This window comes from Thermobia domestica, chromosome 16 (assembly GCF_964235325.1).
Source record: "Thermobia domestica chromosome 16, izTheDome1.hap1.1, whole genome shotgun sequence".
Classification (NCBI taxonomy): domain Eukaryota; kingdom Metazoa; phylum Arthropoda; class Insecta; order Zygentoma; family Lepismatidae; genus Thermobia; species Thermobia domestica.
This window is the reverse complement of record NC_137469.1, coordinates 63350619-63375632: the sequence shown is the minus strand read 5'-3', so window position 1 is coordinate 63375632 and position 25014 is coordinate 63350619. Positions and strand designations below refer to the sequence as shown.

The 25014-nt window shown below is 37.3% G+C and overlaps 1 protein-coding gene across 1 annotated transcript in view; it reads right to left on the bottom strand.

The window, feature by feature from the left end:
- Window positions 1-747: 747 nt before the first annotated feature.
- LOC145673106 (uncharacterized) overlaps window positions 748-25014 on the bottom strand; it is a 137550-nt gene continuing 113283 nt past the window's right edge. Inside the window, exons 2-3 of the mRNA XM_081742475.1 lie at window positions 11534-11962; window positions 748-6415 (exon numbers count right to left, since the gene is read on the bottom strand). Coding sequence (XP_081598601.1) covers window positions 2793-6415; window positions 11534-11962 — 4052 coding nt within the window. The 3' untranslated portion in view covers window positions 748-2792. The remainder of the gene's footprint in view (window positions 6416-11533; window positions 11963-25014) is intronic.

Sequence of the window (25014 nt, the reverse complement as noted above, 5' to 3'; positions counted from 1 at the left end):
GGTAAATTTTTTTCAATAGTACTTATCTAAAAAAAAAATTGAGAATAACTAATTTTCATTGCCCTAAAAAGTATGTCGTTCGTTGCCAATAATAATAGATGCTTTTTATTCGGCTGAGGCAGATACTCGGTAGTATGTTGTTTGTCTTGTAACGGCGATATACACTAACAGTGAGACAATTCTACTTGTAAAATTATTCGTATCCAGAGGTAAAAGTGAGCAGAACCGGGAGGACGTCGTTCCACTCCTTCCAAAAAGTATCTATGGCGTCCCTCTACTTCCTAAAAATTCGCAATGGGCAAAGATAGGCTCGAGGAACGGCGTGACGTCATGCGTCCTCCTACCTTTTCAGATCCACTTTTACCCCTTTTCGTATTTATATTATTATTTGAAAAAAGTTTTTCATATTGCTTTCTTCCTGTTCGCTTGTAACTTTTTAAAGTTATTTTGATTTTATTATTAATTCGTAACGATTGATCTTTTCTTTCGTAATGAAAATTTCACCGACACACTAAGTATTGTGCCATTGAAGAAACGTATGTATTTTTGAGATGTCAGTGTGTGTACTTACATAAATTTACATGAGTCAAATATTAAATCGTACGAAAAACATGAGTGATTACGATCTCGTTGCATATGGACACGCCGTGATAAGTGTTATTTCTCTTCTCTCGAACGATTTTGAGTAGCTGCTGTAGGTAGGTTTTATTATGAATGAAAATATACTAAGATAAACTATATGAAAAAAGTTTTTACTTTTCTTATATATAAAAATTTCAATACATAGCTTACAGCAGTTCTATAGTATCTGAAATCATTACTGTCTGTAGTACTGTTATTTATATGGCACGAATTGTTGTATTTTGTAGTACATTCCAATTCTGTGAAAATATTATATATATGTATGCTAAATATAATAAATATATATCAAGGAGACCATTGATCCTACAAGACGATAAATTCATATGGTTTCTTCATAATACTTACAATAATACAATGTAAAACACATTTTTCTTGCAATACCATTTAGTACGTGACGGTAGGCTATTTCTTAACTTGGTATAATACAATTTTTGTTTGTACACATTATTCCATACGCTTCCTACATATACTTTTCAAGAAATTAGAACAATAACAATAGCAATAATAAACATAAGATTTGTTTGTAAATATTTTATAAGGGCATTATTGTATATTTTGAATCTTGACTCGGTCTATTAATTACAAATCAGAAGTGAAGAAAACATTAGCTTTGTGAGTCGCCAGTAAAATGAGGATACCTACCTTACAGTTTCTTTTCTCGACAACTTTAGAGTGATTGGCCATTTGAGTTCAGTTTACTACAACGCAGAGAAGGATTTGTTCTCTTTAAATACAGAGATATAAATTTACACAATTGTCTGAATTAAGTGCAAAAGAAACTCAAAACAGTCCAAGATAGAAAAGGGAAAGTAATTCCATTAGCTTTGAAATATTAAACTTCATAAACTGCCCTCCCCGAACATTTTATGAAACAGAGTGATGGGCAAACGCTACGTCTTGAGTTATCAAAAATATAATGGTTCTCATGTTACTCATTCTTCGTCTCTAAACATACTACCAGATCAGTTTTTTCCCTGGATTCTTCAGTTTTATAGGCGTGTATGCACATTTCTTGCCGAGCGTGAAATAATGAACGAAAGTCGGTACCAACCTTGACATTGAATTTGCTGTGTAAATATTACTATTAATAGAGTTTGTGCAATAATATCAAGTAAGTAAATAAGACTGAAGAAGAAAACGCAAGGGTAAAGAAATGGTATTGGAAAATGAGTTAGATGAACAATGATATTTGTGTGTCACTAGCACAGCTACATGTTTGATATAATTAACTTACCAAGCTATTTCAGTATTAAACTACTTAGGAACAAATATTAAGTAATGATATTTACAATTTTGACATTCTGCACACATACAGCAATCATCATTCTTGCTTCAAACAAAAATTCACAACTGTAAAAAGATAGACTATCTAAAATATTAAAATAGTTATAGCCATACATCACCATCAGAAGAAAAATACTTCTATATATTTTCTCATTGAGATTTATGAGAAATCATGTATTTTATCACTATTTGTTAAAAGTTCTAACTTTTATCCTCAGCTTTTTCTGTCATTGTGAAAACACATGTTGGACCTAATAATCTTGTCTTTCTCGAGAACCTCGTTTAAATTCTTACGAAATTAAACTCAGACTGCATATTGCATTGGATTTACTGTCTTCAAATATTAGAAAACGTTAAGCTCGAAGTCCATTTCAGCGTAAGAAAGAGGTATGTGCTATGTCACATATTTTATAATAAAGTATTTTGTAAACCTAATAAACCACTCATGTATTGCGTGGTATATAGTAAGCGCCAAAATTTGTGTGGCATCAAAGTTTTGTTTTTGTTAGTATTTTATTATTGTTTCGAACCTTCGTTGTACTTCCGTTAACCTGTAAGGTAGCAAAAGAGAGGTTTTCTATGAATGTGTTCTAATTTCTATATACCGATTACACACTAGATAAGAACCTATGTATCCATGTATATTTAAATTAGCACAGCGAAACCCGTATAAACGTATCACAAAACTTGTCTTGGTCTGAATATCGTATCATTCTTGTTGCAATGAATGTCGTAATGTTAATTCTAGAAAAGGTATGATTTGGCACTTCAGGTTTCTTAATTTAGCACTAAGTAGTATGGCAAATACTTCACTCTGTAATTTACAATTACTGTTACTCATTGTCATCCGCTTTGCTCTTATTGTCCTAACGAGCGCTTTTTGCTAAGGATAACTTATTACGAGGGGCAGACCTAATTGTTCGATAAGGTCTGTAATTTACTGATGTGTACGTATTATAAGGTGAATTATTTGGTTCACTGCGAATGTTTGCTTCTCGTTGTAGCTGTCTTATATCTAATTCTATGCTGGGGATAATCTCAAATTCTGGACTTTCTTTGTTTGATTTGTGACCTATATCAAACTGATCCGATAAACTAAACGGCTGAGGAGAACTGTAGGTGTTGAACTCTGTTTCGTGCTGTATACTTTCATCATGATCGGGTGCTGAGTTGAACTGTAGATCTTGTAATTCTTCGTTCGTTCTGATTGGTGACAAAAATGGTTGTGGTGATATATTTTGTTGATTTGTTCCGAGAGAGTATGCAGACTGTTGTGACACTACACCTTGATAATTTGGTCTTCTCGAATGAGAGATATCTACAAATAAAGCAGACTTTTCATTCTCAAAATTCTTTCCTGGAGTTCTAAATGGAGTCTCTTCAAATGATTGTTCTGGTACGGGATAGCTGTAACCGTTTTCTTGAGCAGACTGGTTGACTGGTGGGAATGATTCTTCATATTGCTCTTCGTAGTATTTTTTTGCAGATGGGGAAAGTTTGAAACCTGATGGTATAGAAATTGGATTACTAAAGGGAATAGATGGTTCATTGTAAGATTCATCATTATCTTTAGAATTTTCAAGTAATGGAGTATGTGTCTGTTGTCTAGAAGGTATCTCGTTTTCAATCAAAAACTCTTGTGATGAAGGAACATTATTATTGTTGACTTCTTGTGTTGTGACATAGGATTTTGTTTGCGAATCTCCAATTGGAAATTGTTGAATAGGTCTTCTAGCTAGATCTGTGGGTGGAGCTGCTGGCTCATAACCAGGAGGAGGCGGAGGAGCATACGTTGGTCTTTCAGTAGGAACCTTCGATACTTGGGATGGCGGAAGATACGTTGCTGGTGTAGGACTTGGTGACTGAGGTGGAGGAGCATATGATGGTCTCGGAGCTGGACTCTGAGAAGGTTGGGGTGCTGGAGCATAAGATGGTCTTTGATTTGGACTTTGTGAAGGTTGCGGTGGAGAATATGATGGTCTCAGAGCTGGACTCTGAGAAGGTTGGGGTGCTGGAGCATAAGATGGTCGTTGACTTGGACTTTGTGAAGATTGAGGTGGGGAAGAATAAGGTGGTCTAAGAACTGGGCTCTGAGACAGTTGTTGCGGAGGAAAGTATTTATAGCCTGAAGATGAACTTGGTGATGAGGGCACATTAGATGGCCTGGAAGTACTCTGTGAAGTTTGACCTGATGAAGAAAACGTTGGTCGTAAACCAGAGCTTTGTGAAGGCTGTGCTGATGAAAAATAAGTTGGTCTTGGACCTGGAGTCTGTGGTGGCTGTGATTGTGGAGCATATGTTGGTCTAGGACCTGGAGTCTGTGATGGTTGTGGTTCGGGAGCATACGTTGGCCTTAGAGGATTTTGAGATGGTTGTTGTGGAGGAAGATACGTAGGCCCTGGAGAAGAACTTGGTCTTGAAGAAGATGGTGGACTATATGATGGTCTTGGAGACGGACTAGGTTGAGGTGGTGGAGAATATGTTGGTTGAGGAGCTGGGTTTTGTGAAGGCTGAGGTGGTGGTCCATATGATGGTCTTGGAGATGGTGAAGAATACGTTGGTTCAGGAGCTGGACTTTGTGATGGCTGAGGTGGTGGATCATATGATGGTCTTGGACTAGGTTGAGGTGGTGGAGAATATGTTGGGCGAGGAGCTGGGCTTTGTGGTGGCTGTGGTTCCGGAGCATAAGTTGGTTTTTGAGGATTTTGAGATGGTTGTTGTGGAGGAAGGTATGTAGGGCCTGGAGAAGAATTTGGTCTTGAAGAAGATTGAGATGGAGAACCATATGTTGGTCTAGAACTAGGTTGAGATGGTGGAGAATAAGTTGGTTGAGGAACTGGACTTTGTGATGGCTGAGGTGGTGGACCATATGATGGTCTTGGAGATGGACTAGGTTGAGGTGGTGGAGAATATGTTGCTGAAGGAGCTGGGCTTTGTGATGGCTGAGGTGGCGGACCATACGATGGTCTTGGAGGTGGACTAGGTTGAGGTGGTGGAGAATATGTTGGTCGAGGAGCTGGACTTTCTGATGGTTGAGGTGGCGGACCATACGATGGTCTTGAAGAACTAGGTTGAGGTGGTGGAGAATATGTTGGTCGAGGAGCTGGACTTTCTGATGGTTGAGGTGGCGGACGATACGATGGTCTTGAAGAACTAGGTTGAGGTGGTGGAGAATATGTTGGCCGAGGAGTTGGCCTTTGTGAAGGCTGAGGTGGTGGACTATATGATGGTCGTGGTGAAGGATTTCTAGAAGGTTGTTTTGGTGGGAGGTAACTTGGGCCTGGAGGTCTTTGCGACGTTTGAGAAGGTGGGGAATATGTAGGTCTTTCTGGCTGCTGAGGAGAATATGTTGGTTTGGTAGTTGGCCTCTGTGGCGGTTGAGAATATGTTGGAGTTGGTCTTCGAGAAGTTTGAGGTGGAGGCTCGTATGTTGGTCTTCCAGTTGGTCGATCGGGTGGAAGATACGTTGTAGCTGGTCTTTGTGGTGGTTGTGATGTTGTGTACGTGCTGGATGGTACTGGTTGGGGACTATACGTTGGGCGTGATTCAGTGTATGTTGGTCTTGAAGGTCTTTGAGTTGGTGGAGGTGGACGATATGTTGGTCTAGCAGGACGTTCTGGCTGCTTTGGAGGAAGATACGTTTGTCCAATCGGACGTGAAGTGGTAGTAGTTGCTCTTGTTGGTGGTCTTGTATATATTGGTGTAGGTGTCGTAGATCTAGTTGTGTATCTCTGTACAGTAGTTCTTGTTGTTGGCGGTCTACGTGTGGTAGAGTATCTACTAGTCGTACTATAAGTTGGCCTTTGTGAAGGCGGTCTTGTAGGTTCTGGGGGCGGTAAATAGCTTGATCCTGCAGTTGGACGAGTTGCTCGTGTGGTGTACCGCTGTGTTGTTACAGGTCTAGCTGTTGTAGTTCGCCGAGTAGTATATGGTGCTCGTGTCGTAGTGTATGGTGCCCGTGTCGTTGTAGTTCTTCTAGTTGTATAAGTCTGCTGTGTCGTCGTGGTTCTGCGAGTAGTATAAGTTGGCCGAGTAGTTGTAGTTCTTCTAGTAGTATATGGTGCTCGTGTAGTTGTTCTCTGAGTTTGTTGAGGTCTTCTTGTTGTTGTTCTCCTAGTTGTAGTTGTTTCTCTTGAAGGTGGAAATGGTCTGTCTGGTCTTTCATACACGTATGATCCTTCCGCCTCTTCCAAGGTTTCACGTGCACTACTGTACGACGGTGCAGCAGCTGCAGCAGCTAGCAAATTGTCTTCTGCAGGACTTGGTAATAGCTGTTGCATAGTTACTGAACTCTCAGGTACCCTACCGATTTCGTTATTTTTGGTATAGAATTGTTCTGAGGCAGCACAATCAACATTACCCCACCAATCGCAAGTAAACACTTCTTGATTGAATATTGATCCATTTGTGCAGAGAAATGAATTTTTAATTGCATTGTGGGAACAGACATGGAATGCCTGACAACCAGATTCTACGTCTGCATAATATCCTGTAAGTAAAAACAAAAAAATTTAATTAGAATTTTTGACTATATTATCTGGAAGCTAGTCATATTTCCTTTTGAGGCAGTAATGAGTTTACAATATTTGAGATACACTATTGGTATTTTAAGTTGCTTTTCTTAAATTAAGAATACATGAGTATAAATTAGTAGTTAAGCATATTATAACAACAACTGACCCTTGATTTTTAATCAAACCATATACTTTCTTGTATTAAAATACAAAATTATTACTGTTGAAAGTTAAATTTATAATTCAACTGTGTCACTCATCGCATTCAGCATTTTTAATAAATTAAAGCCGTATAGTTAGTTATCAATAAGTTTAGAAATATGAATAAAACTAGTAAGTTTTCCTATTGCAGAAGAAATTCGTTCTTCATTGATTTCTTGTTTAAAAGCAAATCTGTGTTATAAGTACAAACGGCAATTACAGCTAATCAATCACCTAATCATATTTACTTTCTTATGCCTCAGATTAACATTTAATAACAGATTTACTAAGTCCAAACACTAACTGAGGAACCGAAAACATGTACAATAAGTTTATAATATTTGATTTGACTACTAAGCTCGTGAAGGTTTTTGCAACATGCCGATTTCAGTCAAGATGAGGTGAGTTTCTTCGATCATGTACGGTATAAACGAACTGTCCATGTGATTGATCAAAATAAATAAATAAAATGTTAAAAATGAAGAATGAAAAATTGATGAATTAGCGCAATAAGGATATTATTCTGTTTCAACTATGCTCTTTCTGTCGTGTCAATCAGTTGTCTATATACTTGAATATCTACCTTTCTTCTTTCAAATTCAGTCATGGATTAAATCAAAGTTACAGTGTCGTATTAAACCATCGCTGCAGTGGCATTTACTTTATGCGGGACTTCGATTGGAGGCAGTTCTAGACTAGGTTACAATTTTGAACGTACCAATTCCAGATTCTATTTCAAAGTAATATAATTATCACAAGAGTAATAATATACGCGATTATTTACATATTTTTTGTAATAAATATAAATGCATAATTCCGTCTCTTATACAGGGTGTTTCAAAACAACACCGACAACGTTTGGGAGGTGGTTCCTCACACCAAGATAAGAGAAAAGTATAGACCAACCTGGGTACACAAATGCTTCCTTTCGGAAATATATAGGCTGCCGAAAACGAAGAAAATTAACTTTAAACACCCATAGCTCCAAAATTATGAGACCTATCGTAGTCGAGTCAAGACTTTATTTAGGAACTGGTATGAGCCCTATCCAAACGTCCAAGTTCAGAATCCTGCGGCACTTCCGCGAGGATTTTTAAGGGGGTAGTTGGTACTTCAAATTATATGCCTGCAGCCAAACTCCCTTGTAAAAATTATTGCGTGAGTACCTTAGGATTCTGAAACATTTTTGGATAGCGAACATATTAGTTCCTAAGTGAAGTCTTGACCCGACTGCGGTAGGTCCCATAGTTTTGGAGCTATGAACCTTTAAAGTTCATTTTTACATGTTTTCGGCAACCTATAACTCCGAAAGGAAGCATTTGTGCACCCAAGTTGGCCTATAATTTTTTGTCTTATCTTGATTTGAGGAATTATCTCCCAAACTTCGTTGTTGTTTTGAAACACCCTGTATTCTGTACTTATGAATACATATGAAAGTTGGACTCATAGAATGAAGCTGTGGTGAAGTTTCAACAAAGCCCGGAGGAAAATACGAGGTGTGATGAGAGAAAAAAACGAACACGATTGAAGAAAAGAAGGTACTTGATGCGAGAACCCGACAATTTCTACTCATTACTGATTTTAAAGTAGACGTATACATCGAAGCGTTTTAAAAGAGAGGAACACATTGCTTGCAAGGAAAATACAATAATTAAATGGATAGTTAATAGAAACTCAAAAAACGACTTAAAAAACTCTAATATAGATATAAATCTGCCAGGATCCTGATAAAATTTATTTGGAACTTACGAGAAAATATACTCTTTGAAACTGAAATAGTATAATTAAACTCGGTACACCTATGTTGTAGTTAGCATGATACAATGAATTTTATTAATTACGTTATTAACACCTGTCAGTCGGTGAAGAGTTTCATAATCTAGCCCCGAAAACTATCATGAGATCGGAATGAAATGTTTATAAGACTATTCGGAAAGGATATTCTTTCAAACAAAATACGAATCATTAAAATCGGTGCAGCCATATCAAAGTTATGCTTGATCATACACATAATTATGATATTAACAGTCAGCCGTTGAGAAGTTTCATGATCTGGCTGCAAAGACTATTGTTAGATCCTCATGAAATTTACATATGACTCCGTAAAAGTATAATGCATTTTTTAAAACTAAGAAAGTATCATTAAAATTGGTTCACCTATGTTAAAATTATGCGTGAATATACATACAGGGTGCCCAGAATGGGACTGATGGTTTTTAAAAGTGTATAGTTTTAATATGGTCAGAGATGCAGAAGAAAAAAATCATTCATATTGAAGGAAAACTCAAAAAGTTTTGTTCAGCAAATGTTCATACTTGAACAACTACCCTTGACGGCGCTAGTATTGCCGATAAACAGAAATGGCGTCGGCAGTCGAAAAGGCGCAATCCGTGTGGCGGTTTGCAGAGACAAAAAGTGTTGTTTAAGTTCAACGAAACTTTCGACGTGTTTACCACAAGGATCCTCCATCACGCAACAGTATCCAAGCGTGGGAAGATCAATTTTTATCAACGGGGAGTATAGTGAAACAGCACAGCAGTGGTAAATCGCGTGTGTCAGAAGAAAATGTTGAAGCAATAAGAGAGCGTTTCTCACGTAGCCCGAGGAAGTCAATTCGCGCAACGAGCAGGCAATTAACAATTGCAAAGTCAACAATGCACGATGTGGTACACAAACGATTACGTTTGCGCGCGTATACGGCGTACTGTTGCAAGAAATTAAGCCCAATGATAAGCCACAGAGAGTAGCATTTGCTACTGAAATTCTGGACAGGATTGATTATGACCATAATTTCGTATTGAACGCTGTTTTCTCTGATGAGGCAACTTTTCACTTGTCTGGCTATGTTAACAGACACAATGTTAGAATATGGGGATCTGAGAATCCGCATGCGTACATAGAACATTCTAGAGACAGCTCCAAATTGAATGTTTGGTGTGTTTTAATACATAATACAGTTATAGGCCCCTTCTTTTTTCATAGAGCAAACCATAACAGGACATGTATTCTTAGACATGCTTCAACACTTTGCTGTTCCCCACTTACAAATTTGAACCTCAAGTGATATTCCAATTTTATTGGTGCCCCGCCACATTGGAGCCTACAATTGAGGGAGTACCTTGATACTAAATTTACTGGCCGTTGGATAGGCCGTGATGGGCCTATTAGGTAGCCTCCATGCTCTCCTGATGTTACCCCTTGGACTTCTTCCTGTTTGGGTATGTGAAAGATCTTGTGCATTCTGGTGAAAAGGTGCGTAACCTTGATGGACTGAAGAACCGTATTAGGAATGCGATTGCTTCAGTAACACCTCAGATGTTACAGAATACGTGGAGACTGAGTTCAGGCTAGATATTGTAAGAGTTACAAATGGAGCTCACGTGGAGTTACAATGAGTTAGAATGACTTGTAAGTAAGACCAAATAAACTTTTTGAGTTCTCCTTTGAAATGCATGTTTTTTCTTCTGTATTTCTGACCATATTAAAACTATACACTTTTAAAAACCGTCAGTCCCATTTCGGATAACCTTTATATTGAAGTCTATTACACTGAGTTAGAATGACTTGTAAGTAAGACCAAATAAACTTTTTGAGTTCTCCTTTTAAAATGCATATTTTTTCTTCTGTATTTCTGACCATATTAAAACTATACACTTTTAAAAACCGTCAGTCCCATTCCGGATAACCTTTATATTGAAGTCTGTTAATTACAGTTTTCGCAGTGCACCCGTTGAAGTGTTTCACAGTCTAGCTCTTAAAGATTCTCATTACATCCTGATGAAATTTATATGGTACCACCAGCAAAATATATACTCTCTCAAATAAAAGAAAGAATCATCACAATTGGTGCACCTATGTAGAAGGTGTGCGTTAACATTCATACAATATATAAAAATTGGTGGAATATGTTGCTTGTGTCAGAAATGCAAACATTAAATCGAGATGCTCAACATGAGCGGGACAGGTTGCTTGCGTGGGAAATAAAATAATTAATAAAGAATACATTTTTCTTGTATGGAAAATACAATAAGAAATCAAGACATTCGAAACGGTCAGAACTGAAATAGAATAATCAAAATTGGTGCACATATGTTGAAGTTATGTGTGAACATATATACAATGAATTTAGTTAATTACAATATTAACACTATCAGTCATTGAAGAGTTTCATAATCTAGCTCTGAAAACTATCATTAGATCCTAATGAAAGTTTTGTAAGACCATTGGGGAAGTATACATGAGAAATACAATAATTAAATGGATACGTTCAGAATGTCCAGGTCACGTTGCTTTCATAGGAAATACAATAATTAAAATGAAACCTTCAAAATGAGTGCGGCACGTTGCTTGAGTCGGAAATACGCACAGTGCGCAGTGTGTTCGAAAACCTTTAAGTAGGTCGAAATGAAGAGAGTATAACTTAAGGCCGTGTCTTACGGAACTGCACAACAATTACTCTGATTGGGTTTGGTACCACAAGATAGGATCCACTGCGGGCTTTCGTTTCTGCGGTGATATACTTTCGATTTTTCACAATCACGTACTGTAGTTAGTTAATAAATTGTCAAATAATGGAAAAGATATTTCGACAGTTTGAACCTCAGTCATTCAAGAAAATTGAACGCTCTGGAAATTTGCTACGTTTGAGGTGTTCGAGTAGTAATACTGAACTGTTCTGTGGCAGTCAGCTCTCGTGCCTATGTATATACTTTTTGGGAGTTGTTCATCTTTCCATTAGGATATACATTTTTTGAATGTAGCCTATGAACGATTATTTTGAGCGTTCTGAGTGCATTTTTAGGAAACAAGACTTTGTTGAGTTCGCCCGTGCTACTTGGAAAGCATTATACATTCCCTATGTTTAACAAAATTCTATAAAAGTGTTTTATTACCTTGAGGTCTTCCTTTACACGAAAAGCTTGTTTTGGGGATAGTGTTATGAACTGGATAGTCTTGTCCTGGTTCCCCAGGAACAGATTTCCGAATGTCCCATTTGCTTGGATCATCATCATCATGGTGATGATGGTGACCGTCATCAATTCTGTTATTCCTTGGTAGATTAGTTGTTGGAGGACGTACAGCAACCTGGCCCTCATTAGCAGCAGCTCCTTCAATAAAAGGACTGAAGATGGCTGATCCAGCTTCTGAGGGACGAGCGTCTTCTACTGGAGACTGGTACTGAAGAGGGTTCTCCGGTATATCCTGTTTATAAGGCCCTTCTTCCTGAGAAGTGCCGGTTTCTTCTGGAGGTTCATACTCAAGAGGATTTTCTGGAGTGCTGTAATCATAACCCTGTCCAGCGACCAATATTGCGAAGCATCCTGAAATGAAAGAAAAACATGTTTTTACTTCTTTGGATGACATAAAATAATAGAACGTTTATACTATCGATTTAATAAGTCAAACTTGAAAACGAAACTGTAATTTATTTTCTTTTGTGAGTTCCATGAGCTAAGAAGAATTTAAACTCCTAAAAGTGAAAACCTCACTTAATATTCATTCCCTGCAAGCAAGGGTATACTGTTATATATTTGGGTAGTGCCATTGAAATGTCTGATTTTGCATCTGGTGGAAAACTATCCTCTGTAATGTATAATCAATAGCTGGACAGAGGTGACGCGTACGAAGCCACGAACTCCGTACATGTTCATAACATAGGCTGCGATGCCCGGTCAGTCAGGGGGCAGTATATGTTTGAACAGTCTTGTGAAATTTCAGTATGGAGTACACACAATTGTGTGTAGCCTATTTCCTTTCACAACTTTGGACAATTTGTGCATCTAGCCACGAAAAACATTAACTAGTGCAAGCATTCAGCAATGGTCAACAGACATGGTGTCCTCATACAAGGTTGTCCGGAAAGTAATGAAACTGGCCACCGCACGACGCTCCAGTTGCCAACACTGCGTCCGCCGCGAGCGGAATTGGTGATGGTGAAGTCTTAGTTAAGCTAACCAACGATTGAGTGAGATGAAAGAAAAAGATTATTCTTATTGTGTATTTCTTATTTTGTGTGTCGTAAGGCATTGGGTGTTTACTTCATTGTAGCTCTGCCTTCATTGAAGGGTTGGGTTTTTTATAGCAGTAATGGCTAAATGGCAGCTCGCGAGTGTTTCGTCCTCCCCGCGAAAATATGGGATTCGTTCCTTTGTTTACCTGAATCGAGATTTTTTTTTTTTTTTTTTTTGCTGTGAGACTATTTTTTTTAACCTTTTAGTTACGAGTCTATTCTGCAAGGTAAGATTTCATACGAATTATTAGATCTCGCATGTGAGATTTATAATCTTATAATTAGTACCTTCGTCCATCCGTTACTCCACATAATAACTCTTAAACGAAAGCGAATTGTTTTATTCTGTTTTTTCCAATAGATAACTAAAATGCTTATCTCGTACCAAGTTCAACTCGTTAGCAATTTCACGGGTAATGGTGACTTTAACAGTGATTATCCATATCCCATTTTCTCCTATTAGAACATATTAACGATGGTTATCCATATCCCATTTATTCCTATTAAAACATGTTAACAATGGCTATCCATATCCCATTTTCTACTATTAAAACATGTTAACGACGGTTATCCATATTCCATTTTCACTATTAAAACACTTCAACGGTGGCTATCCATATCCCATTTTCTCCTATTAGAACATGTTAAGAGGTCTCATCCCGGCGAAATTAAAATACCACTTATTTTACAGTAATTATGTGATATTTTCAAATAGATAAAAGATAATTGAAATGTGGAACAAGAGCGCCCTAGACAATATTATTTTGCGTGAGGTACCATTATCACAAGTCAGCTAGTGGCTTTCCGTTTTCAGCCGTTTAGAAACGCGAAAATAAATGCCGATTTTCCAAATGGCTCGAAATCAAAAGCAGATAAGTGAGTCGTGACAACGGTATCTCATATAAAATGATATTGTCTAGGGCGCTCTTGTTCCACATTTCGATTATCTTTTATCTATTTGAAGATATCACATAATTACTATAAAACTAGCGGTATTTTAATTTCGCCGAGAAGAAGCCTCTTAACGACGGCTTTTCATATCCCATTTTCTCATATTAAAACACGTTAACGATGGCTATCCATATCCCATTTTCTACTATTAAAACATGTTAATGCCAGCTATCCATATCCCACTTTCAATATTAAAACACTTCAACGGTGGCTATCCATATCCCATTTTCTCCTATTAAAACATGTTAAGGATGGCTATCCATATCACATTTTCTCCTATTAAGACATGTTAACGACGGCTATCCATATCCCATTTTCACTATTAAAACACTTCAACGGTGGCTATCCATATCCCATTTTCTCCTATTAGAACATATTAACGATGGCTATCCATATCCCATTTTCTCCTATTAAAACATGTTAACGATTGCTATCCATATCCCATTTCCTACTATTAAAACATGTTAACGACGGTTATCCATATCCCATTTTCACTATTAAAACACCTCAACGGGGGCTATCCATATCCCATTTCCTACTATTAAAACATGTTAACGGTGGCTATCCATATCCCATTTTCCACTGTTGAAACAAAGGTGTATAATTGTAGAACGCTAAGAGTTACACATTGTGATTTTAGATGGCAGCAATTATCTTCCAGCGCTTGACATCTTTCGGGCAAAATTGAAACTTCTCGTGATCGTCTTTACTATCTTCAATATGGTTTATTTTCAAATATTCGTAGCTCAAGCCCGAACTGACATCGACACATGAAACAATAAGCAGAATACGCAGATTCCACATTCAGTGGGAGAAAGGGAGGGGAAAAGCAATTTAAAATGACTCCCAAATATGGATCTTATTTTGTCCTGGCCTGCAGTTCTTATTCTAACGCAATGAATGTAATTTCCTTCTCAATGATCTACAATTGAACCAGAACCTTTCTATTAAAAGGGGTGCTCAATCACTAAACTAACATTTTCTCTAATGCTGTTTCCAGATATGATTTATTGATTGTGAAGTTAGGTAGCCTTAAATAAGAGACTTAATTTTTTCTTAATGTAATTCATCACCGTCCGAAATATCTTACCTGGAAACCATTTTGAAATGCAACTTACAAGTAGCTTTACCATATGACAGGCTTTTAAAGAAGAGCATACTTTTAGATAATATCCACAAGACGAGATTTGGAGCTGTCTCGTCTCGAAATAGTTACCATTAAAGTGTTGTCTCGTCACGAAAACTGCCTTCTCTCGTTTAGTAGTTTTAGATTTTACAACAGATTTATATTACTCGAGAATTTCTTAATGGCGTAACGAGAAAGTATACAACTAAACTTGTACCATACAATTTACGGAAATATTAAGTTTTTTTTTTTTTTTTTTTTTTACTTCGCACTTAATAACTAAATGAATTGTATTCCCTTGAAAATTGAACATTCCAACAATATTAACAATTACATATTGGCATTTATTTTTCTGTTTCAACTTCAAGATTCATCATATACCGTATAGTCTTATGTGGCTTGGATCTCGTGATAAGAAGTACATCGTTTCATATAGCCTCAGTGCTGAATGGGACGCTGAACTTCAAGCGAACCAATAATTTAAATTGAACCAAACGTTGTCTGTAACAAAATTAATTTCCTCATTTTCCTTTCTTTAAAAAAAAAGCCACTCGGGCCATTTTTTATGCCCGAAAAAGACGACATGTTCTAGTGGTAACTCTACGTACAAGGTGAGTCAAAAGTCACATTACTCTACGTTTGTGAGACATAAGCTGTCATTCTGTGTGTGTTTCTTTGCAAGGCAGTGATCTCATTCTTGTATGTTTAATTGCAGGAATTTCTCATTGTTGTATTCTATTGTTTGTATTTAGTATGTTTTGATGTTCCTACAGATAGCATGATCCATGGCTGATGACTCAACGCATACCGTGGAGGAACGTATTACAAAGAGTACCAGAGCCCATGAGCGACGTCATACAGGTAAATCAATGACAAACTTCCAAATGAAGTTTGCTGCACGGTTTAACACACCTCTCCCACACCACTAAGCTATCATGCTATGGGAGAAGTTTTTTAACAGGTTGGAATGTTCAGGAGAATTTCACGGCGTGTTTGGAATTAATTCCCTGTTTTTAAAAGTGATAGCGTCCACACAGATATTCTGGAATGAAATGTTGCATATAGCCTCCCCAGATAACATATATTTGCAGTGTGTTATACTTTGTTCACTTTAGTTCCATCGACATCCATATTCATAACATACATATTGCAAAAGCGAATAAGACTTTCGGTTGACCCTGTATAGTAATCAAAGATGGAAAAAATGTCGAAACTGGAAAGTAAGTGTATCCATGCATCAACGATGGTTGATATTTTAAAAAAAGATATGATCTTCAGCACAGTAACTACTTATGTCATTGTTATGTAAGCGTTGCTTTTGCCCGATTAAGTGCTCACTAACCTCCTGACTGACGTGACATTTTCTCTAGAAACAGTTTCGCAAAATAAGATGAGGTAGCAATTTGTTTAGTATGCATTGAAATAGTGAAAACTCGTTATCAACACATCCAACTTCTGTTGAATTAACGTTATGAGCTTTATATATATATATATATATATATATATATATATAGGGGAACGTGGGGCATAATGGGGAAGCTAAGATATTTGCTTTTCTAAATTGGTAGCCAATATCTCAATTGCAGTAATTTTTTTGTGGTAGACACATTGAACATTTCTTGTAATATTTCAACCAGCAAATCCTTTCAAAAATATTGTTTTGGACCTTTTTGCTTAGCTTATTCCAAAAATGGCTCTTATCCCCATTATGCCCCCTACGTGGGGCATAATGGAACATTGGATTTCAGTCAACCCCATTATGCCCCTACCCTATACTGCCCCGTACAGTATTACATCTATAATATCCAGCTCTAATATAGACTTATCATTATAAAACAACAATATATGATTACTATTATACAATACAACTTGAATTTTATGAAATATTTATTAGACTCAATAATCACATATAACAAAAGATGAGTACTCTTTTTTTAAAAAAAATGCTGATAATTACTTCAAAAAGCATAAGGTAATTCTGAATTAGGCACTATTAAGAAAAAGAAAAAAAATGTGATCATTAGGAATTGTACTACAAAGTTTATGCAGATTACATCGAATTATTGTCACTTAAATCTTAATATTTCCTGACATCAAATCAACATAAACAGATTTTGAAGTTGAGTATGAAAAACTTAAACAAAACTGCGTATTCGAACCTTATATATAAATTCAGACGAGGAAATAAAAGATAGATAACCCCATCGCGCGAGCGCCTAATGTAGATTCTGGTTTAAGAAGTGTTATTTCAGGGTGACGCTTAATAAATCCTCTTAACCAGTCAATTCCAACCTTTTTTCTTCTTTATTGAAAGGGAATTGTTGAATTTTGTTTCTTTCTGTCAATTAAAACGCTAATTCTCTCAGTTCATTGCCAGTTAGACCAAAAAGTCGCCTTTCCATTTTCACTAAATAATCTACTAACTCGTACTCCTGTTCATAGGTAAACATAGGCTTGACATATCATACTTGTTTCTGGAAAGATCCAAGGTTTTCTCGTTCCTTGTTACAAAGCCGCTCCAGCATAGTCTGGGAAACGTTGAACTGTCGGGGAACTTTATAATATCCCATTTTACCACGTATTACACTCTCGATGGCCTCCTTCATCTTTTCTTCCTCCCAAGTTTCCATCGTTCATTTCCTTTTATATGTGTGATGACAGCAAACAAGACCTTATGCAATCCCAGTATTAACAAGAAATGTTTCAAGCTTGGTAGTGAACTACACAATCCATACTCTTACGGGGCATAATGGGGTAATGGGGCAAAATGGGGAGGTTACAATACCGTTTTGCCCCACCCCGTTTTGCCCCAGATGAGCTGTAGTGTTAAATCAACGAGTATCTCTGTTATAACCTACAATCCGTAAACCTCAAAAATACACAACAAACACAGAAGAAATATTCTTTCAACATATCAATAGTTTAAAAGTGTGCAATAAATAACTTGCCTTATCTTGACAAAAGAAAAATCCCAATGGTTATATGCCACAGCACGAAAACAAAGAACTGACACATAGCACTGTTCCTTTTCGACTGATAAGAACGCTACTCAAGCGTGACAGCCCTTCGTCCTTGAGAAACTTGTTTAGATACTTATCGCTAGATTACAGTAAATTACAGTTCGAAAAATACCGATACCCCGTTATGCCCCCCTACCCCGTTATGCCCCACGTTCCCCTATATATATATATATATATATATATATATATATATATATATATATATATATGGGCGGCGATTAGGGGGGCAAAAGGGGGCAGTTGCCCCCCACTTTTTTAAAGTGACCCATTGATGTATATAGTTTCATTTGGAAATGTAAAGTTATTGTATATATATTACTGGTTCATAGAAAAGAATGATGCCATATATTTGCCGTTGCGTGAGTACGTATTGGTTAGTTCTCTTCCCGTTGTTAAGAAAGCTACAGAAATTGCCTTTTAATTGGGACTGAAAATGGTCAAAAATTTAACGTATTGGAGCACAATGATTCCAGCGTACTTCATTTCTTCTTACAATGTTAGTCAGTCGCTTTGAAACTAATTGAGATAACACTGTGAAAAAAAAAAAAACTTTCACAAGTAATTCTTTAATTGCATAAAAATTGACTAAAATGTATTTCTTTTCTAATAGCAAGGAATATTGATTAAAAACAGAGCAATAAGAAATAATTATTACCTTTTTCATTGTTTTACAATGTAATATTCGAGTGAAGTGGTGTGTTTAGGGGTGTACGGGGGTATACACAATTAAATTTACTATATTCAACATAATTCTAGGTTTCAGGATTATTTTGTATAACTGGAGTGTGGATTGATTCTAAGTATTGTTGAGTTTAGATGTATTCCAAGAAAGTGAAAACTGCACCTAATGCCAACGAAAATGTTTCGAGAAGTTTACTGTCTTTCTAGAGTATTAACATACATTTAATGCCTTGTGTGGAATTAAAAATATAAGTTGTTCATTAATCCCTAATTCATTAAAGTTTGTATGTAACTTTTGCAAACAAGCCTCATTATTCATTACTGAGTAATACAGGGTTAGCCTAAAAGAAATAGACAACTTTAGTGGTCCCCCAAATAAAGAGTTTTAATTTCATGGTAACGTAACTTACGTGAGTTGTAGGATACATCTGGAAGTGGTTGTGATACAACTACAGATGTTCTATATGTGATCCTTTGGTTACACGGGAAACATCTAGTCTGTAGTCCAATCCTTCCCAAACAGGCATCAAACTCTGACTGTCCACCAATGCAACAGCATCTCTGATACGTTCTTTCAGTTTTGTCAGACTGAGGGATGGGAGGGAACATACACTTTATCTTTTCTGAAACTCCACAGAAAGTAATCACACGGTATGAGGCCTGGACTTCGTGGTGGCCATTGAGTCATAGCCATGTTCTCATCAGTTGAACGGCCAATCCACCGCCTAGCAAGAACGTCGTCAAAATAACCCATTACATCGGAATGCCAGTGAGGTGGGGTTCCATCCTGCACAAATATGAAATTGTCACTATCTTCTTCAAGTTGTGGCATCAACCAACGTTGCAACATGTGCAGGTACGTTCTTCCAGTAACAGTTTCTTCTTGAAAAAGAACGGTCCATACACCTTTTTGGGCGATACAGCACAAAACACGTTAACCTTTCTGAGTCCCTAATCTGCTCTGTTTACGACATCACTAGTGTGAAAGGTTGATTCGTCCCCAAATGTAAGCAGCTGAATGAGGGAATCTTTTTTTCACAAAGATTTTGTATGAACACGCAAAACTGAACGTTGCTGTTTGTCACTTTCATTGAGACTTTGCAGTAATAGCAGTCGATATGGATAGAACTTGAGACGTTTTCATAGAATGTTCCAGAGTCTTTTGAGGGATATCAAATTCTTTTTCTGCACGTGTCGTTGAGTTCCTCGGGCTACGAGCGTAGCTCGTACGAACGCGCTCAACTGTTTCATTTGACACTGGAGGTCTTCCCGTGGATTTCTTCTTACTCAGACAACCTGTTTCTTCAAATTTATGCACCCAGTCATAAATGGACTGTCGTGTGGGTGGTTCTTTCCCATACTTTGTCCTAAAATGACGTTGCACTACAGTAACTGAATTTGTCTTGGCATATTTCGGAACACAGCCTTCTCAACTTGACTCGCCATATTCCTCCAAGCCACGTCAATGTCAAATTCGAGGGCAGGGCCGCTTACGTCACATACCCGTCATTGAAACAAAAGAAAAACTGTCAGCCGCAAAACTTCAAGTATGTATGCATGTACCACAGGTAAAATCTTTTTGCTAAATATATATATATTATAACTTGTCTATTTCTTTAGGTTAACCCTGTATTATCCTTTCTATTTATTTGTTTTGCAAGTTTGTTATTAAATAATCTGATCACATAATTTTCCAGACAGCATTTTAAGATGTTCATGTGCAAGAAATCAAATCTCTTCTTACACTTTCGTTGTTTAAGAATACAAAGAGCTAGTACCTACTTCCATTGCTCTTGTCAATTTCCTTAATAAAATATGAAATAGAATATACAGTATTTTAACTGAAAAATATAGTACCATATTAGTTATACAACCTTTCGAAAAAGTGTTAGCATCAACCAGGTAAACTAACATTAATATACAAATATTCAAATCATGCCTTGCCCCCCCACTTTTAACGTCCAATCGCCGCCACTGTGTATATATATATGGTATGCACCAAAACGTTCCCACTAATATCTTCTTCGTTGCGATCTAGTCAACGAAAAACATCGGGAATCACAACATTCTCTCTCTCTCTCTCGCAATTCTGAAAATTACAGGGGATAAAACGGCTTTTTAAATCGCTTCCAAACGTGTGTAATGATAGTTCTTTTCTTTATATGTCCAAATCTTCAATACTTTTCCACCTCAATATAAAATTGTCATCCCAATCACTAAATTTGTCATTTCTCAACATAGTCAAAAGGAACATGGATCCTCTCCTCCAGGCAAGAGAAAGAAAACAGACTGAAAATGATATATTATTACCTATGTTTTATGCACTTGTTTTGATTTTGTATTTGCTTATGTATTTGCTTTTTTCACATTGCCACCTTGTTTATTTTATTTTATTTATTTGTTTTAAAAAAAGTTTGATTTTTTTTTTTTAAAAAAAACATACTTGATTTTTGCATATTTTCTTCTTTAGTCACAGCATAAACGTATAAGGAAGCATTGTTTTTGGGAATAGAAGACCAAAAACATTGAGACTAATGCATACATAATTTATATCATTAATCTTATTGGTTTTGCTTCGTTTTGTGTCCAGAAGAGAGCGATGTTTTCAATCTTTTGTCGTCTATTGTGTTGGCTTATGCAGAATATCCAAAAAGTTATATTCAGGAAATAATTATATCTGTTGAAATTTAATATCGGTATTATAAATCAGATACTTTAGGTATTTTACCTTCATGAGTCGCTCTTTGAGACTCAGTGGAATGAATTCCTTGCTTTATTTTCTGGGTTGGGAATATAAACTAAACAGGTCTAAAGCATCAACATTATGAACACTATTTGCACGTCAGAATCGAGAGCGAATAACTTGCCATATCATCAACAAAGGCTTTTTTTTTTTTTTAAATCCTAAGCAGCGTAGCGTTCCTTCTGCATGCAAGTCTTGTAATTAAAAAAAAAAGATCATATCAAATGTACAATATTGTATTTATTTATTTTTTCTATGATGCTGAGTTCTCAGACATGCTATACAGTTTGAGCCATACATCACCATTCTAATACATATTATTACGTGTATGTAAAACACGTTATTTTTTCTGTATAACTCGAAAGTGACAATGTTATTTGGTCATAACTGACCGATGATAGTGAAAGATGAAAAATAAAGTTTCACATTTCGAGAGCAGGATCTTGGATACATTTCAGATACGAGTGATTATTCATTTATTCGATTCAAGAGTACTTGCTTGTGCGTGGAGAGAAGTGGGAATTAAGATAAAAGATCTTTTTTTCACGCGTGTCAAGTTAGACCAACCACCAACACCAAAACGCACGGAACATATCTCAGAATTATGGGCTATTTATGGGCTAATTAGTTGCTCTAATCCCAATTTTTGGGCTCCTACTGTTTAGCGGGAAATCGGATTCAAAGTGGGCGAGTCCAGCTTGATATCAAGCTAGAACCCCCCATATGGTTAGAATGGTCCGATCGAAAAAATTCAAACGCCAGAATTATGGGCTATTTATGGGCTAATTAGTTGCTCTAATCCCAATTTTTGGGCTCCTACTGTTTAGCGGGAAATCGGATTCAAAGTGGGCGAGTCCAGCTTGATATCAAGCTAGAACCCCCCATATGGTTAGAATGGTCCGATCGAAAAAATTCAAACGCCAGAATTATGGGCTATTTATGGGCTAATTAGTTGCTCTAATCCCAATTTTTGGGCTCCTACTGTTTAGCGGGAAATCGGATTCAAAGTGGGCGAGTCCAGCTTGATATCAAGCTAGAACCCCCCATATGGTTAGAATGGTCCGATCGAAAAAATTCAAACGCCAGAATTATGGGCTATTTATGGGCTAATTAGTTGCTCTAATCCCAATTTTTGGGCTCCTACTGTTTAGCGGGAAATCGGATTCAAAGTGGGCGAGTCCAGCTTGATATCAAGCTAGAACCCCCCATATGGTTAGAATGGTCCGATCGAAAAAATTCAAACGCCAGAATTATGGGCTATTTATGGGCTAATTAGTTGCTCTAATCCCAATTTTTGGGCTCCTACTGTTTAGCGGGAAATCGGATTCAAAGTGGGCGAGTCCAGCTTGATATCAAGCTAGAACCCCCCATATGGTTAGAATGGTCCGATCGAAAAAATTCAAACGCCAGAATTATGGGCTATTTATGGGCTAATTAGTTGCTCTAATCCCAATTTTTGGGCTCCTACTGTTTAGCGGGAAATCGGATTCAAAGTGGGCGAGTCCAGCTTGATATCAAGCTAGAAACTCCCATTCGGTTACGGTTAGAATGGTCCGATCGAAAAAATTCAAACGCCAGAATTATGAGCTTTTTATGGGCTAATTAGTTGCTCTAATCCCAATTTTTGGCTCCTACTGTTTAGCGGGAAATCGGATTCAAAATGGCGAGTCTAACTTGATATCAAGCCAGAACCCCGCATACGGTTAAAATGATCCGATCGAAAAAATTCAAACGCCAGAATTATGAGCTATTTATGGGCTAATTAGTTGCTTTAATCCCAATTTTGGGCTCCTATTGTTTAGTAGGAAGTCGGATTTAAAATGGGCAATTCTAACTTGATATCAAGCTAAAAGACCCAATATGGTTACGGTTAAAATGGTCCGATCGAAAAAATTCAAACTCCAGAATTATGGGCTATTTATGGGCTAATTTGTTGCTCTAATCCCAATTTTTGGGCTCCTACTGTTTAGCGGGAAATCGGATTCAAAGTGGGCGAGTCCAGCTTGATATCAAGCTAGAACCCCCCATATGGTTAGAATGGTCCGATCGAAAAAATTCAAACGCCAGAATTATGGGCTATTTATGGGCTAATTAGTTGCTCTAATCCCAATTTTTGGGCTCCTACTGTTTAGCGGGAAATCGGATTCAAAGTGGGCGAGTCCAGCTTGATATCAAGCTAGAACCCCCCATATGGTTAGAATGGTCCGATCGAAAAAATTCAAACGCCAGAATTATGGGCTATTTATGGGCTAATTAGTTGCTCTAATCCCAATTTTTGGGCTCCTACTGTTTAGCGGGAAATCAGATTCAAAATGGGCAAGTCTAGCTTGATATCAAGCTAGAACATCGCATTCGGTTACGGTTAGAATGGTCCGATCGAAAAAATTCAAACGCCAGAATTATGAGCTTTTTATGGGCTAATTAGTTGCTCTAATCCCAATTTTTGGCTCCTACTGTTTAGCGGGAAATCGGATTCAAAATGGCGAGTCTAACTTGATATCAAGCCAGAACCCCGCATACGGTTAAAATGATCCGATCGAAAAAATTCAAACGCCAGAATTATGAGCTATTTATGGGCTAATTAGTTGCTTTAATCCCAATTTTGGGCTCCTATTGTTTAGTAGGAAGTCGGATTTAAAATGGGCAATTCTAACTTGATATCAAGCTAAAAGACCCAATATGGTTACGGTTAAAATGGTCCGATCGAAAAAATTCAAACTCCAGAATTATGGGCTATTTATGGGCTAATTTGTTGCTCTAATCCCAATTTTTGGGCTCCTACTGTTTAGCGGGAAATCGGATTCAAAGTGGGCGAGTCCAGCTTGATATCAAGCTAGAACCCCCCATATGGTTAGAATGGTCCGATCGAAAAAATTCAAACGCCAGAATTATGGGCTATTTATGGGCTAATTAGTTGCTCTAATCCCAATTTTTGGGCTCCTACTGTTTAGCGGGAAATCGGATTCAAAGTGGGCGAGTCCAGCTTGATATCAAGCTAGAAACTCCCATTCGGTTACGGTTAGAATGGTCCGATCGAAAAAATTCAAACGCCAGAATTATGAGCTTTTTATGGGCTAATTAGTTGCTCTAATCCCAATTTTTGGGCTCCTACTGTTTAGCGGGAAATCGGATTCAAAGTGGGCGAGTCCAGCTTGATATCAAGCTAGAACCCCCCATATGGTTAGAATGGTCCGATCGAAAAAATTCAAACGCCAGAATTATGGGCTATTTATGGGCTAATTAGTTGCTCTAATCCCAATTTTTGGGCTCCTACTGTTTAGCGGGAAATCGGATTCAAAGTGGGCGAGTCCAGCTTGATATCAAGCTAGAACCCCCCATATGGTTAGAATGGTCCGATCGAAAAAATTCAAACGCCAGAATTATGGGCTATTTATGGGCTAATTAGTTGCTCTAATCCCAATTTTTGGGCTCCTACTGTTTAGCGGGAAATCGGATTCAAAGTGGGCGAGTCTAGCTTGATATCAAGCTAGAACCCCCCATATGGTTAGAATGGTCCGATCGAAAAAATTCAAACGCCAGAATTATGGGCTATTTATGGGCTAATTAGTTGCTCTAATCCCAATTTTTGGGCTCCTACGGTTTAGCGGGAAATCGGATTCAAAATGGGCGAGTCCAGCTTGATATCAAGCTAGAACCCCCCATATGGTTAGAATGGTCCGATCGAAAAAATTCAAACGCCAGAATTATGAGCTTTTTATAGGCTAATTAGTTGCTTTAATCCCAATTTTTGGCTCCTACTGTTTAGCGGGAAATCGGATTCAAAATGGCGAGTCTAACTTGATATCAAGCCAGAACCCCGCATACGGTTAAAATGATTCGAT